We start from the raw sequence: 15,126 nt of genomic DNA on the forward strand, positions 1-15,126 counted from the left end.
TTAAAGTTGTAATATTGTTGCCACACTTTTTCAGAAAATGGGTATGGGGATATCACAGGTTTGAGACTTTTTCACAACCTAGCCACATAGAGAGTCCCAAAATCCAAGGAGCACCTTCAGGCTTTCGAGAGGAATAAATTACACATCGAATTCCTAACTGCTCATCACATTTCTGGAGTCTTTGGAGCACTCAAGATAATACATTTGTGACACTTTGTCACTTTTGGACTGATGATATACCACATATTGCATCGTGTGTATCACAAAAATCAACCAACACTGCATAGAAAACAATATACTGTAATGGTTATCTCATTTACACTTGTGCTTGGAGATATTTAACAGGACATTAAACGTGGAGTTAGGCTTTAATATAATGATGAAGAAAGAAGCAGGATCAGACCTGAACATTCTAGGTCCAGTGGTCAGTTAGTGGTTGTTACCTTTTTACTATTTATTAACATAACACAACTGAACTCATAGTACAACGACCCCATACTACTATAAGTCATTGCAGATAGTAAGAAGCTCTTTCTTCATGGTAATATGACTAACAAGCAAATCTCATACAGAAGTATCAGTCAGAACCATTTTGTCATGTTAATATCGCCAGCAATTTATTTATTTTGTAATGGTACAATGACATGGTTATTCAATTTACTACTATTAATGTTATCAAATATAAAAAATAGCCAAATCACATATATTGATATATTTATACAGTATATTACACATAAAGTACAGTAACTGCAGCAACATCACACTTATAATATCCTTCTAATTTCTGTGTCCTATTTTTTCTGTGGTATTTTCTTCAGATATACATGGACACCATTTACAGATCGTAGAACGAGCTGAGGAATTTTCTTTGGAACTTTCTCGGGGTCTGGGCTCAGCTCAAATCTTTGTAATGTCAATGCGAGGGCGATTTTCATCTCATTCATGGCAAAGTTCTGTCCGATGCAGTTTCTGGAACATACAGTTCAACAATTTGATAATCATCCATACATGGAAGTCAGTAGAGAACACCTACATGCAGTAGTGGCTATTTTGTCATGTTGGTCAATTTTCCCAAAAATGCAGCAACAGAAGTGTCTGTGTACATGCAGTGCTGGCACAAAGTTGAATTTTAGATGAAGAGACACTTTCACCTTGCCCATATAAGGCCCATATACTTGCCCTTCCTTGCTGCTCTTTCCTCTGTTTCAGCTTGCACTGAAATTAGCAGCACTGACAACCTGAGACATCAGGTTTGTCATTTCCTCAGTCATATGACAGTGCTCGGACCTTGCGATTGGCTGCTAGGCTCATGCACTATCACCATAGAACAGGTTATATGCTCCCCATACCCAGACAAAGGCTGTGATGGAGGCAGGAGTGGTGAGGGAGCACAGGCAAGGTGGGTATAAAGGGGCCTTAAGGGAAGGTAACAGTGTCTTTAAAGTGGTTGTAAAAGCTCAAGGTTTATTACCTTAATGTATTCTATGCATGAAGATAGAAAACCTGCTGTGTGCAGCAGCCCCCCTAATACTTACCTGAGCCCCATCCCGATCCAGCGATGTGCACATGAGCTTCAGCTCTCCACTCCAAGTCATCGGAAGCCAAATGCCCAAAGCTCAAACAAGTTCTGGAGCCATCTTCAAAGCCAAAATGTGATTTCTCCATTATTTTCATCTTGTGGGCTGGATTTCCAAGATATTGTAAATCCTTCCATACCACACCTATGCTAGAATGATGGAAAATTGTCCATCAATAATGAATGTCCATCTGTAATGAGCTCATTGGTTCTTAAAATGTCACTTACACCAGGAGAGATGTTGACATAAAATTGAGCACATATTGTATAAAACTTGATAGAAGTATATGTAAAATCAGACATTTACCGTGATCCAGCTGAGAAAGGAACAAAGGCGTATGAATGTCTTCCAGTGGAATTTTCTGGTGAAAATCTCAAGGGATCAAAAACCTGAAAGCAGAAAATGAATAATGATGTGTGTATCATTTTAAATGATCTCTAATGGTATGTATCGCCTAAACCTTTTCTTCTGTTTTTGATGGATTATGCATGAATTAAAACCCTGTTAAATTTTCATTGCTGTTTATGTCCCCATTAGGGAGGTGGGGGGATTCACCTGCACTATTTGTCCTGGAGACCATTCTAACTGAAAGAGAAAATGTTGCATTTGTCATCAGAACAGGAGGGGAAAGTAAATCTCCCAAAGGGAATAACTGCCTGTCAGGTGACAACTGCCTAACAGGGGAATTGTTCTATGTTCACAGCAGAAAATGAAAGGAAATCTCACCAAAAGGGCATAGATAGAAAAAAAATAAAACAAAATAATATATCCAAAATGAACGTAAAAGGTTTGGGGTATACAGTACATAAACTTAAAATGCTGATGTAATGTTTGCATCTAAAGCTCCTATTGTTTTTATAGTTGAGTCATCTCATACTAGCCACATTAGGACCTTGGGTTAATTCTTTCTCCTTCTGAATATCTCCAATTCACCTTGTAAACAGGTGCAGTCTGATTTCTCAACTGCAAGTGGTGCTGGACCTCAGTGGCAAAGCAGAGGGGAGATGAAGTCAAGGGAAACTGGTTTTAACTTTCACTACATCGGTCACACAGGGCAGAGATCCAGATGGATGCTCTTACCCCATGTGTTCCTGGAGGCCATCTTAGGTCAAGCTGAGTCTATTTAAGACTCTGACCCTGGGGTTTGGCGTGCTTTATGTGAGTGGCTAATGTAGGGACAGGGTCACAGGGGATGGCACTAGCAATAGGGAAAGATTCCAGAGAAGTAGGAAAAGGGCAGGGACTACATCTACCTTCACAGGAAACGTTCCCTGCATATTGCCAAGCCACACTCCACTCCTCATGGCAGATTATATCGGCAGCTCTGAGTCTACATACTGCAGTCTCTACACTGTGTTGTAAGTGTTCCCAGTCAGGTGAGCTTTCCCACCAGGCCTGTTTGTACTGCTGAACTATTGTTACAATACATTGTTTTTGGCAAATCAGGACTCTGTGTGCTGACTGTCCACCAAACCACGCTGCACCTACCCAACAATTTTCCCAGTAAAGAGGAAAAAGGAGGAACCCATCTCTAGTTCAAACAAAAAGGGGGAAGGGGGGTTCGCCGCATTTAGCGTTTTGTTGCCAAAACATACCTCTCCTGAATGTGATTCTTCTGCATTCAGGAGAAGGACGTTTAGCTGGCCCTAAACTCCTGCTGCTGTTCTACATGGACACATAGGCTTTTACTGAGTTGCGTTCAGGAGCTTTGGCAAAAAAAACACCAAAAGCTCTTGAACTCATGTTTATGTGCAGCATGAGGCCTTAGAAGCTCATATTTTGTATATAAACTAATTATATTTGAGCACAGACATTTCCTTCATTCTATTGGATAATGTAGGTCAGTGACCAGACCTGGGTCTGTAGCTCTCCTTCAGCTGAGTCTGTCTAGCCCCATATTGGTACTATATATTTATTAAAGTATGCAATTTTGCACAGTAGAATAGGTGCTGGCCAGAGGGGGATCCTTTTGATGCCGCTGGCCAGCTTGAACCTGTATTGCCATATATGAGAACCAAGAATCCCTATTTCTGTTCAATGGTTTTCAAGAAGTACTGTATGTGGGGGTGTATCGAAGTGTGCAGAGGGTGCATTCTGAATCTTTAATCTAACATGCCAGATGCAAAGGGATAACATAATCAAGACTTAGACAAGTTTAATTGGTGACCAACATACCTCATTGTAAAGAAATGTGTTTAGTAAATGAGGTACACACTCAATGTGTGATGTATTGCCATGTCTTGTAATGTGTGACAGTAGTTATTATCAGTCTTTAGTAAGAACACACAATGGTGTCGTACACAACAAACAATGTATAAATTGGTGTGATTTCACCAAATGCAGAAATGACTTTGTTCAAGAGAGACTTTGCACAGAGCTTTTGCCAAATTACTATAGATATAACTAGAAAAAATAATAATAATAAAAGAAATGAATGAACAATTTCATGTTATTACTAAACACACACCAGTGTTTCAAGTAGACCAACCTTACCTCTGGATCATCCCAGACACTTGGACATCTGTTAATGGTATATATACTCAAAAGGATAATGGAATCTGTCAGATAAAACAAGAAAAAAGACGTAAATTGTAAATCGCATTTGTGGGAGGGTAAATTAGTATGATTAGAGATTAGTTTTTCAAGGGTTCTTTTTAAACGTTAATGATCCAGGTTCACTTACAATACAATTTACCTTGAATCTAAAGTAAGTCTGGCACTACAGAGCCAAAAGAGAAATAACCCCTATGTTAGCAATCCTCTTGCCTTGAAATGTTGGCAGACTGGTATGGATGTACAGAATATATCCGCATGCCATGCCATGAGCTCAGGTTTGGTTTGTACTTGGGTTCAGACCGAACTTGTAAGGAATTTGTCAGTCCCATCCACTAACGCCCAATCAACTGCGACCAGGGCATTCCCCACCCCACAGCTGCGTGTACAGAAAGGGGTGGGGATGCTTGTGACATCACTGATCTAATATGGCCATTTTAGGTAAATTACATTGGTAAGCCATATTAGATTAATGATGTCACGAGCATCCCCGTGTATATGTGCAGCTGTGGACAGAGAATGCCTGGACCCTAATACATATGAAGTCTCTCCAACTCTGTGCGGCAGGGGAGTATTTATCACAAGGCAAACAAGGCATTTGCCTAGGGCAGCATTTTTAGGGGGGCAGCACTGAAGGGACATGTGCGGCATGGGGACCAGGTGGGATCCGAGAGGGGCTGCTTGATGGTGTATGCAGAGCCCGACTGTCGTTCCTGGGGATGTCCAGAGCTGTGAAGGTGAGTGTCTTTTTATGGGGATGGGGCAGGGGTTTTGTTGGTCACTGTCACGCTGTCTCAGTGGGGGGGGGGTCTGGTGTTGGTCGGTGCCAGGCTCTCTTCGCCGGGGAGGGGGGGGGCGTCCGATTTCTGTGTTGCCTAGGGCAGCACAAAATCTAAATACACCACTGCTGTGTGGTACTATGACTGATACCGACAAACCATTGGCCATTATCTGACATCATTGTGCTCAGCATTCTTGCTGCTTCTGTAGGTGTAGTATCATAGGTGTAAGTGTCAAAATCTTTTTCACTTGGCTTTACCCTGACTCTTTCTTCTATCTTTCTTGATTTTGATTTCTTCTCAGCTTCCCTCCTCTCTTACCACTTCATAAGACAGGTGTCCTAGTTTCTGCACACATTTTGACATTGTTTGATGTATTTGACCATTGGCCAAGCACATACAGTGCCATTTCTCTAGAGCTCAGGTACATTTTTGGCTGACCTGTACCTTACAACTGTCCCAGATTCCATGGGACCTTCCCAGGATTTCAACAAAATCCTGGTATCCCTCAGATCCAGGCTAGAGTCCTGGAGCCTGTGGCTGGAATCATTCAGCCACTTCCAGCCGCAATGTATTTCAGTCTGCCTTAGATTTTGGCAGGCTACAGGCAGAGGAGCTGGATGCCCTTGTGCCTCCCAGAAGCAATAAAATGCTGGAATTGCATGCACAGCAGCTATACAACCCATATTCAAGGGTAGGTTAGGTTAGGCTGTATTTACAGTTTTACATCCAAATTGAATGATACCTACTTTATATTTGTTACATGTTTCTGTTTTCGTAGCATAAAAATGATGTTTATCTTTTTAAGTGATTTTTACCAATGTCCTAGCAGCAAGCCAGGACAGGGTGATGCCACCTTTTAGAGTTTTTCAGTCAGGCTTCCAGAGGTATGTAAAAAACCTACTAGGCCTGGTAATGGTGAACTGACCCTTTAAGGTTATTAGGAGAAAGTAATGGAGTGTACCACCTATGATTAATAATACAAAATGAAAACTCCTGTGAGAAGTACTGTCACCATGTTAGCGGCAGTTAGCTGAAATGATATGGGTGCCGTAGTGACAAATAACAATAGAACAATTTGGTGTGTTCACTGGCATGATGAAGACATAACATTGTGGCAACCACATTCTTGGAGTGCAACATGGGTAAAAAAGCTTATTCATGTGCTGAGACCCTAATTATGTTCTCAGAGGAATATGACAAATTGCTATAAGTGCAGTTTCAGAAAAATATACATTCAAAAATGAAATAGTAGGAAGGTTTTAAAGACACAGAACATACAATCTCAGTAACTGAAGCATTTGTGATGACTGACCTTTAGAAAGGGTTCGCCCATCAGGGAAGGTGACAGGCGAGGCAAGCTGACGTGCCACTCCTGGCACTGGTGGATACAGGCGCATGCTCTCCTTAATACACATGGTGGTGTATGGCATCTTAGCCAGATCTTCCCTGATCACACACAAAAGTGAAATACATTAAAAGTTTAAAGCCCAACTCTCAGCATTTTTTAAAATATTCTCCTAGCAGGGGTTTAATATTAAAAACGTGAAGAATTTGGAAAGGAAATTATACAAATAAAACAAAACTGATATTAATGTTCAGCATGGCCAATAGTGGGTTGAACCATCAACAAAATCCTTATATCTGGAATTTTAAGAAAATTGGGAACCAATGGGTATTGGAATTTCCAAACATTCACACAGAACTGCTATTTAAAGCCTAACATCATCTTTTGCACCATATTACACGTTGCACCCATATTTAGGGTGTAATATGTAACATGATGCAAATCAGACCCTCCACCCCAGCCCTAAACAGTTCCCCCTCTGTGACAGTGTATGGGTTACTTCTCCTGCTGTCACCTTTAAATTTGAGAGATCTGTGAATGATCCAACTACATGTCCCTTCTGCCACTGTGGCAGACTGATTTGTATTTCTCAATGGAATACAAGTATGGTAATCATCACATTCTTAGTCGATTGACACTTCCTACAGATATGTAACTGAAAGTCCATACCTCAGTATGGACAGGGAGCTGGAAGGAGAGTCTGCAAGGGTGTCGCATTACACCCGTAATCCACTGATCGTGGGTGCAATACTTTGCAGTCTCCTATGGAGGAACAATAATAAAAGCACACTTTTTTCCCTACAAATATATGTGCATTTATTATTTTTTCTAAAAGGTGGACTTTAGCAAGTCATCGTATTATACTGGACATTGATATAACATGTTCTCACCATTCCAAAGTGTTCCGACCTCCCAGCAGCTCTCTAATCTCCTCCCGGCATTTGTCCTGGTGTTCAGGGTGTGTAGCCATAGAGTATAATGTCCAGGAGATCCCGCTGGCCGTTGTATCATGTCCCTCAAACATAAATGTGTGCACCTCAGCACGCAAGTCTTCATCAGAGAGAGCTTGACCATTTTCATCCTGATGGTTTAAAATATAATATATATATAGAGAGAGAGAGAGAGAGAGAGAGAGAGAGAGAGAGAGAGAGAGAGAGAGAGAGAGAGAGAGAGAGAGAGAGAGAGAGAGAGAGAGAGTCAAGTCAAAAGCCCAAGTTAGGATCCAACCAGGAGTGAACTGATATGCCATATTTGGAGTAGACTAGGTCAGCAAAGACATCTATATTTCTGCCCTCGAAGGTTGGCTTTTCAATTTTGAATTCAGAAGGAATTCTTAATGTAAATTTTGAATGCAGTTGTATGGTAAAGCCAAACAGATCCTTTATTAAAGGTGCCATTTTATTCACAAAGCACCATATATGTAAATGTGTCTATCTCTTTAAGCCTATAATGCCCAGCTCCAGCCCAATTGTTTTGTTTTTGGATAGTGTAGAAAGCTTTGCCAGGTTTTAAATACTATAAGTGATAACACTAACACTGAGCCATTACAGGAATTTAGGGTAATGGGCAGCACAGTGGCTTAACTGTGGGAGACTGCCAATAGTGATTTTCCTGTGAAAATGCTAGTCATCTGGTTGTTATGCTGATCTCTGGCTTCAATATATCCTGAGACATTGACCTAGAACAAGAATGCAGATCAGCAAAATCAGATGCACTTATTTACATGCTTGTTCCAAGTCAACTCAAAGGCTTGAAGCAAGTGGGTCAGCATTATAGCCAGGAAAACCGTATTTGCAAAATGACAAGTCAACAGTGGTAGCCCACATTTCTCTTAGGAAATGTTTCCTTGGAAAGAGATCTATTTTGGTAATCTACTAAGATTTTATATATGTATCCATCGATATTAATAAAATCTTGTTGTAAGAACCATTTGAAGAAAAATTAGGGCATCTATGTCAGGTGGTCCTTTCAGCCTGGATTTGGTACCTTGGCATACAGAAGAATATCGAGAAAGTCTAAGTGCCTCTTCTGTTTGATCTTCTCCAACTCAGTGCCCTGTTTAAGAGATTCTTTTCGCTGCTTGATCACATTATCTGTATTGGAAAGAATGTGCTGTGTCAACCAAAAAAAATGCCATGATATTATTTATAATATGTTGTTACTGTCACCTTAGTAGATTCTGAAATCTGAACATATCATATCAATACAGCAAGAAAGCTGAATTCAGAAGGAGTTATTAGTGTAGACGTTTAAATGGAGCTATAAATTACTCAAGTCCACGTCCATATTTAGATGCAGCATCACCTATATGAGGTGGTATCAAAAAGTTTTTTAAGACTAGTTTTTTAACATTCCAACAGATGGCAGCACAAGGCTCACGCACAATCACAGGGAGCACAGACCTTAATAAGTTAGAGTGCCAAAAGACATTGTCCTGTGTACGCTATTTTGACCACGTGTGTTACTATGTCTACTATTTAATCATGGACAGCAAGTTAGAACAGAGCGTAAACGTTAAGTTCTACATGAAACCCGTACACCCAAGTTCCATCCTTGACATGAAGGACGGGACATCCACGGTACACTGATTCAGTTTTTGGCAGACTTCGACATGGTGTTCCTTCTGCTCCTGGGTCAGCAGCCTGGGGATGAACTTGGCAGCAACTTGGCGCATGTTCAAATCACACGTGAGGATTGCCTGGACTGTTCCATATGACACACTGACAATGGCAGCAATGTTGTGGCTTGTTCTCCGATGATCATCATGCACAAGTTGCCAAATGGTTTCTACATTTTTTTGGGTTGAACTTGTTGAAGGTCTTCCTGATCTCTCATCATCTTCCAGTGATGTTCTTCTGCTCTTGAAGCCCGGATGCCACTCAAAACACCTCAAATGACTTATTGTCAAACATTTCTGTGATAGATTTGCCCAGTTTCATGCTGAATTTCACTTTGTTCTTTGTTCTAACTTGCTGTCCATGATGAAATAGCAGACGTGGTAATGCCCGTGGTCAGAATAGCACCAATTGCACAGCTCCCGATGGACCTAGGACAATGTCTTTTGGCACACTGACTTATGAAGGTTGGTGCTCCCTATGACTGTGCATGCAGCCTTGTGCTGCCATCTGTTGGCATGTTACAAAACTTAAAACGTTTTGATACCACCTCATACAAGTTCCACGCTCCAAAACCTGCACTGTTTAAAAGCAGTAGGCAGTAGCAGCTTCTATATTTCAGTCCTCAAAGGCTGACTTTAAATTCTTTACACAGCAAAAGTTGAATAACGCTGGTGGTGGATGGTGCTCCTTTAGCTGCACAGATTGCACTTCACTAAAGACTTCACTGTTTTCGCGTAAGAATATATCACAAATAGTGGGACTGTACTGTATACTGTATATGTGTTAGTCATGATATTGATTATTTTTGTACATATTGCTTGAAAAAGAAATATGATTATGTTGTATATTTTATTTTGTTTTGTTGGTTTCATGATGGTTAGCACTGTTTTTGCTTTCATACTTATATACAGGTGAAACTCGAAAAATTGAATATCGTGCAATAGTTCATTTATTTCAGTAATGCAACTTAAAAGGTGAAACTAATATATGAGATAGACTCATTACATACAAAGCAAGATAGTTCAAGCCGTGATTTGTCATAATTGTGATGATTATGGCTTACAGCTCATGAAAACCCCAAATCCACAATCTCAGAAAATTAGAATATTACATGCAATCAATAAAACAAGGATTGTACATAGAACAATATCGGACCTCTGAAAAGTATAAGCATGCATATGTACTCAGTACTTGATTTGGGCCCCTTTTGCAGCAATTACTACCTCAATGTGGCGTGGCATGGAAGCTATCAGCCTGTGGCACTGCTGAGGTCTTATGTAAGACCAGGATGCTTTAATAGCGGCCTTCAGCTCTTCTGCATTGTTCGGTCTCATGTCTCTCATCTTTCTCTTGGCAATGCCCCATAGATTCTCTATGGGGTTCAGGTCAGGCAAGTTTGCTGGCCAATCAAGCACAGTAATCCCACGGTCATTGAACCAGGTTTTGGTGCTTTTGGCAGTGTGGGCAGCTGCCAAGTCCTGCTGGAAAATGAAGTCAGCATCCCCATAAAGCTCCTCTGTGGAAGGAAGCATGAAGTGCTCCAAAATCTCCTGGTAGACGGCTGTGTTGACCCTGGACTTAATGAAGCACAGTGGACCAACACCAGCAGATGACATGGCTCCCCAAATCAACACAGACTGTGGAAACTTCATACTGGACTTCAAGCATCTTGCAGTGTGTGCCTCTCCATTCTTCCTCCGTACTCTGGGTCCTTGGTTTCCAAATGAGATGCAAAAGTTGCTCTCATCAGTAAAGAGGACTTTAGACCACAGAGGAACAGACCAGGTCTGTTTTTCTTTAGCCCAGGTAAGACGCTTCTGATGTTGTTTGTTGTTCAGGAGCGGCTTGACAAGAGGAATACGACATTTGAGGCCCATGTCCAGGATCCGTCTGTGTGTGGTGGCTCTTGATACACTGACTCCAGCCTCAGTCCACTCCTTGTGAAAGTTCCCAACACTTTTGAATGGCCTTTTCCTGACAATCCTCTCCAGGCTGTGGTCATCCCTGCTGCTTGTGCACCTTTTTATTCCACACTTTTCCCTTCCACATAACTTTCTATTAATGTGCTTTGATACAGCACTTTGGGAACATCCAACTTCTTTCGCAATTACCTTTTGAGGCTTTCTCTCCTTATGGAGGGTGTCAATGATGGTTTTCTGCACAACTATCAGGTCAGCAGTCTTTCCCATGATTGTGATTCCTACTGAACCAGACTGAGAGACCATTTAAAGCAGCGGTTCTCAACCTGGGGGTCGCGACCCCTTTGGGGGTCGAACGACCATTTCCCAGGGGTCGCCTAAGACCATCGGAAAACACATATTTGCGATGGTCTTAGGAACCGAGACACCGCTCCTCCGTCTCAGGCGATGTGTGGGCGGGATGATACGCTGCTCCTGTCACCTGGCCACACCTCCGGGATCGCTCAGCAGCTCCGCCTCCTCGCCGCTGATTGGCCACCGGAACTGTAGCTCAGGAGAGGCACACAGGCGGCCAATCACCGGCGAGGAGGTGGAGCTTGGAGAGGAGGAGCCGAGCGGCAGCGCGCGTACATCAAAGAAGATTGAGGGAGCTGCCGGAGTGAGTGAAGAGGAGAGCGGCCAGAGAAGGAAGACAGCTGACAGGTAAGTGAGAGAGCGAGCCCAGGCTGGAGCAGGGGTCAGCAAAGTAAGTATCATTGGTGTCAGTGGGAGGAATAGTGCCCCATCATTTGTGTCACTAATACCAACGATGGGGCACTATTCCTCCCCCCACTGACACCAACGATGGGGCACTATTCCTCCCCCCACTGACACCAACGATGGGGCACTATTCCTCCCCCCACTGACACCAACGATGGGGCACTATTCCTCCCCCAACTGACACCAACGATGGGGCACTATTCCTCCCCCCACTGACACCAACGATGGGGCACTATTCCTCCCCCCACTGACACCAACGATGTGGAACTATTCCTCCCCCCACTGACACCAACGATGGGGCACTATTCCTCCCCCCACTGACACCAACGATGGGGCAATATTCCTCCCCCCACTGACACCAACGATGGGGCAGTATTCCTCCCCCCACTGACACCAACGATGGGGCACTATTCCTCCCCCCACTGACACCAACGATGGGGCACTATTCCTCCCCCCACTGACACCAACAATGGGGCACTATTCCTCCCCCCACTGACACCAACGATGGGGCACTATTTCCCCCCCCCCCCGACCCCAATGATGGGGCACTATTCTCCCCTCCACCACACTGACATCAATGATGGGGCACTATTCCTCCCACTGACACCAATGATGGGGCACTATTCCTCCCCCCACTGACACCAACGATGGGACACTATTTCCCCCCCCCTGACCCCAATGATGGGGCACTATTCCTCCCACTGACACCAATGATGTGGCACTATTCCTCCCACTGACACCAGTGATGGGGCACTACTCCCACTGACACCAGTGATGGGGCACTACTCCCCCCACTGACACCAGTGATGGGGCACTATTCCTCCCACTGACACCAATGATGGGGCACTACTCCCCCCACTGACACCAATGATGGGGCACTACTCCCCCCACTGACACCAATGATGGGGCACTATTCCTCCCACTGACACCAATGATGTGGCACTATTCCTCCCACTGACACCAGTGATGGAGCACTACTCCTCCCACTGACACCAGTGATGGGGCACTACTCCCCCCACTGACACCAGTGATGGAGCACTATTCCTCCCACTGACACCAATGATGGGGCACTACTCCCCCCACTGACACCAATGATGGGGCACTACTCCTCCCACTGACACCAATGATGGGGCACTATTCCTCCCACTGACACCAACGATGGGGCACTATTCCTCCCACTGACACCAACGATGGGGCACTATTCCTCCCACTGACACCAACGATGAGGCACTATTCCTCCCACTGATACCAACAATGGGGCACTATTCCTCCCACTGACACCAATGATGGGACACTATTACTCCCACTGACACCAACGATGGGGCACTATTCCTCCCACTGACACCAGTGATGGGGCACTATTCCTCCCACTGACACCAGTGATGGGGCACTATTCCTCCCACTGACACCAGTGATGGGGCACTATTCCTCCCACTGACACCAGTGATGGGGCACTATTCATCCCACTGACATCAGTGATGGGGCACTATTCCTCCCACTGATACCAACGATGGGGCACTATGCATCCCACTGACATCAGTGATGGGGCACTATTCCTCCCACTGACACCAGTGATGGGGCACTATTCCTCCCACTGACACCAGTGATGGGGCACTATTCCTCCCACTGACACCAGTGATGGGGAACTATTCATCCCACTGACATCAAGGATGGGGCACTATTCCTCCCACTGACACCAATGATGAGGCACTATTCCTCCCACTGATACCAACGATGGGGCACTATTCATCCCACTGACATCAGTGATGGGGCACTATTCCTCCCACTGACACCAATGATGGGGCACTATTCCTCCCACTGACACCAGTGATGGGGCACTATTCCTCCCACTGACACCAGTGATGGGGCACTATTCATCCCACTGACATCAAGGATGGGGCACTATTCCTCCCACTGACACCAATGATGAGGCACTATTCCTCCCACTGATACCAACGATGGGGCACTATTCATCCCACTGACATCAGTGATGGGGCACTACTCCTTCCACTGACACTAATGACATGGCACTACTCCTCCCACTGCAAAATTACAGTTATGAAGTAGCAACGAAAATAATTTTATGGTTGGGGGTCACCACAACATGAGGAACTGTATTAAGGGGTCGCGGCATTAGAAAGGTTGAGAACCACTGATTTAAAGGCTCAATAACCCCTTGCAGGTGTTATGGCTTAATTAGCTGATTAGATTGGGACACTTTGAGCCGAGAATATTGCACCTTTTCACAATATTCTAATTTTCTGAGATTGTGGATTTGGGGTTTTCATGAGTTGTAAGCCATAATCATCACAATTATGACAAATCATGGCTTAAACTATCTTGATTTGCATGTAATGAGTCTATCTCATATATTAGTTTCACCTTTTAAGTTGCATTACTGAAATAAATTAACTAATTCATGATATTTTAATTTTTCGAGTTTCACCAGTATATGTTGTTGACTGATTTTGATGTAAACAAGAATGCAGGTTATTACCCCAAGGAGACAGTTCTTATACTGGCTTTCTGTCAAAGAAAACAATAGCACTTGTTCAGAAAAATCTGTCTATTACACTGTCCCATAATGGGCCAGCCCTGGGATTCCACTGCTGATCTCCTACTGCCTTCCTGTCATGTTGATCCTCAAACTTTCGGAGTCATCGATTAGTACACAGATTAGGAGTTCTACATACCTATTGCAGGTCAATGACTGATAGAGTATTGAAGCCAGAAGCACAGAAGCAGACGAACAAATACCCTTAACTGACACTTACCTGTGTGTTCATGAGCTGTTCTTAGTGCCCTCCGGAAGCGATATCCATGGGGGCTCAGGTTGAAGATGAGATCATTATGATAAGGGAAACAACGAGCTCGGTAATCCACCAGATAGGACAGCTCATAGACGGCCTTGATATATTCACTCTCACTGTAAGGGCACAAAATGGTAGACCAGTCTATGTCATGTAATAATTTCTTTCCTACATCACATGCCCCATAGCAATAAGCTAAGAAAAGTCAAAAATATTGTAATACATTTTAGAAGATACTGACCTGTCATTCTGGCAGTTGCTTTGGTAACTGAAGGCACATTTCATGATGGTGTCCAACGTCATGAGGCTGACATGATGGAACAGCTCTACGGATTTCTCATCTGAAACCAGATGTTCCCACTTGTCCTAATGAAGGTCAAACATGAAAAAATATATTACTGCAATTATTCATTAAAGACTATACATATATATTTACATTTTTTGGACAGCGTACGTAAAGTAAACTATTTGATACTAATATTTTTTTGTCTAGCTCTGACAGCAAGTGACACAACAATAAAACCTCAACATAGGCTCTAACCCTTCCCTGATCCAAGTTGGGCCTTACACAGATAGGCAAGACAGTCAGAGCAAGTTAACATATGATTGAATATTAATGGGCAGTTTCTGTTACACCAGTTGTGAAAATGGTGTGTGGGGTATATGCAGTGTGGTGTGGAGGCAATAATGACACTGAGGGCCAGGATGCAGAAACCAATATGTTAAAGAACTTGCAGAATAGTACAACAGCCCGATAAGGTGG

The 15,126-nt window shown here is 43.4% G+C and overlaps 1 protein-coding gene across 1 annotated transcript in view; it reads right to left on the bottom strand.

Annotated features, from left to right (window-relative positions):
- Positions 1-590: 590 nt before the first annotated feature.
- The window catches only part of LOC149456825 (cytochrome P450 4B1-like), a 45,221-nt gene continuing 30,685 nt past the window's right edge, over positions 591-15,126 (bottom strand). Inside the window, exons 5-12 of the mRNA XM_089684431.1 lie at positions 14,605-14,729; positions 14,328-14,479; positions 8,244-8,350; positions 7,148-7,338; positions 6,225-6,358; positions 4,071-4,135; positions 1,884-1,966; positions 591-969 (exon numbers count right to left, since the gene is read on the bottom strand). Coding sequence (XP_089540557.1) covers positions 792-969; positions 1,884-1,966; positions 4,071-4,135; positions 6,225-6,358; positions 7,148-7,338; positions 8,244-8,350; positions 14,328-14,479; positions 14,605-14,729 — 1,035 coding nt within the window. The 3' untranslated portion in view covers positions 591-791. The remainder of the gene's footprint in view (positions 970-1,883; positions 1,967-4,070; positions 4,136-6,224; positions 6,359-7,147; positions 7,339-8,243; positions 8,351-14,327; positions 14,480-14,604; positions 14,730-15,126) is intronic.

Source organism: Staurois parvus, unplaced genomic scaffold (assembly GCF_062004578.1).
Source record: "Staurois parvus isolate SC_StPar_1 unplaced genomic scaffold, SC_StPar_1.0 ptg000347l, whole genome shotgun sequence".
NCBI classification, from domain to species: domain Eukaryota; kingdom Metazoa; phylum Chordata; class Amphibia; order Anura; family Ranidae; genus Staurois; species Staurois parvus.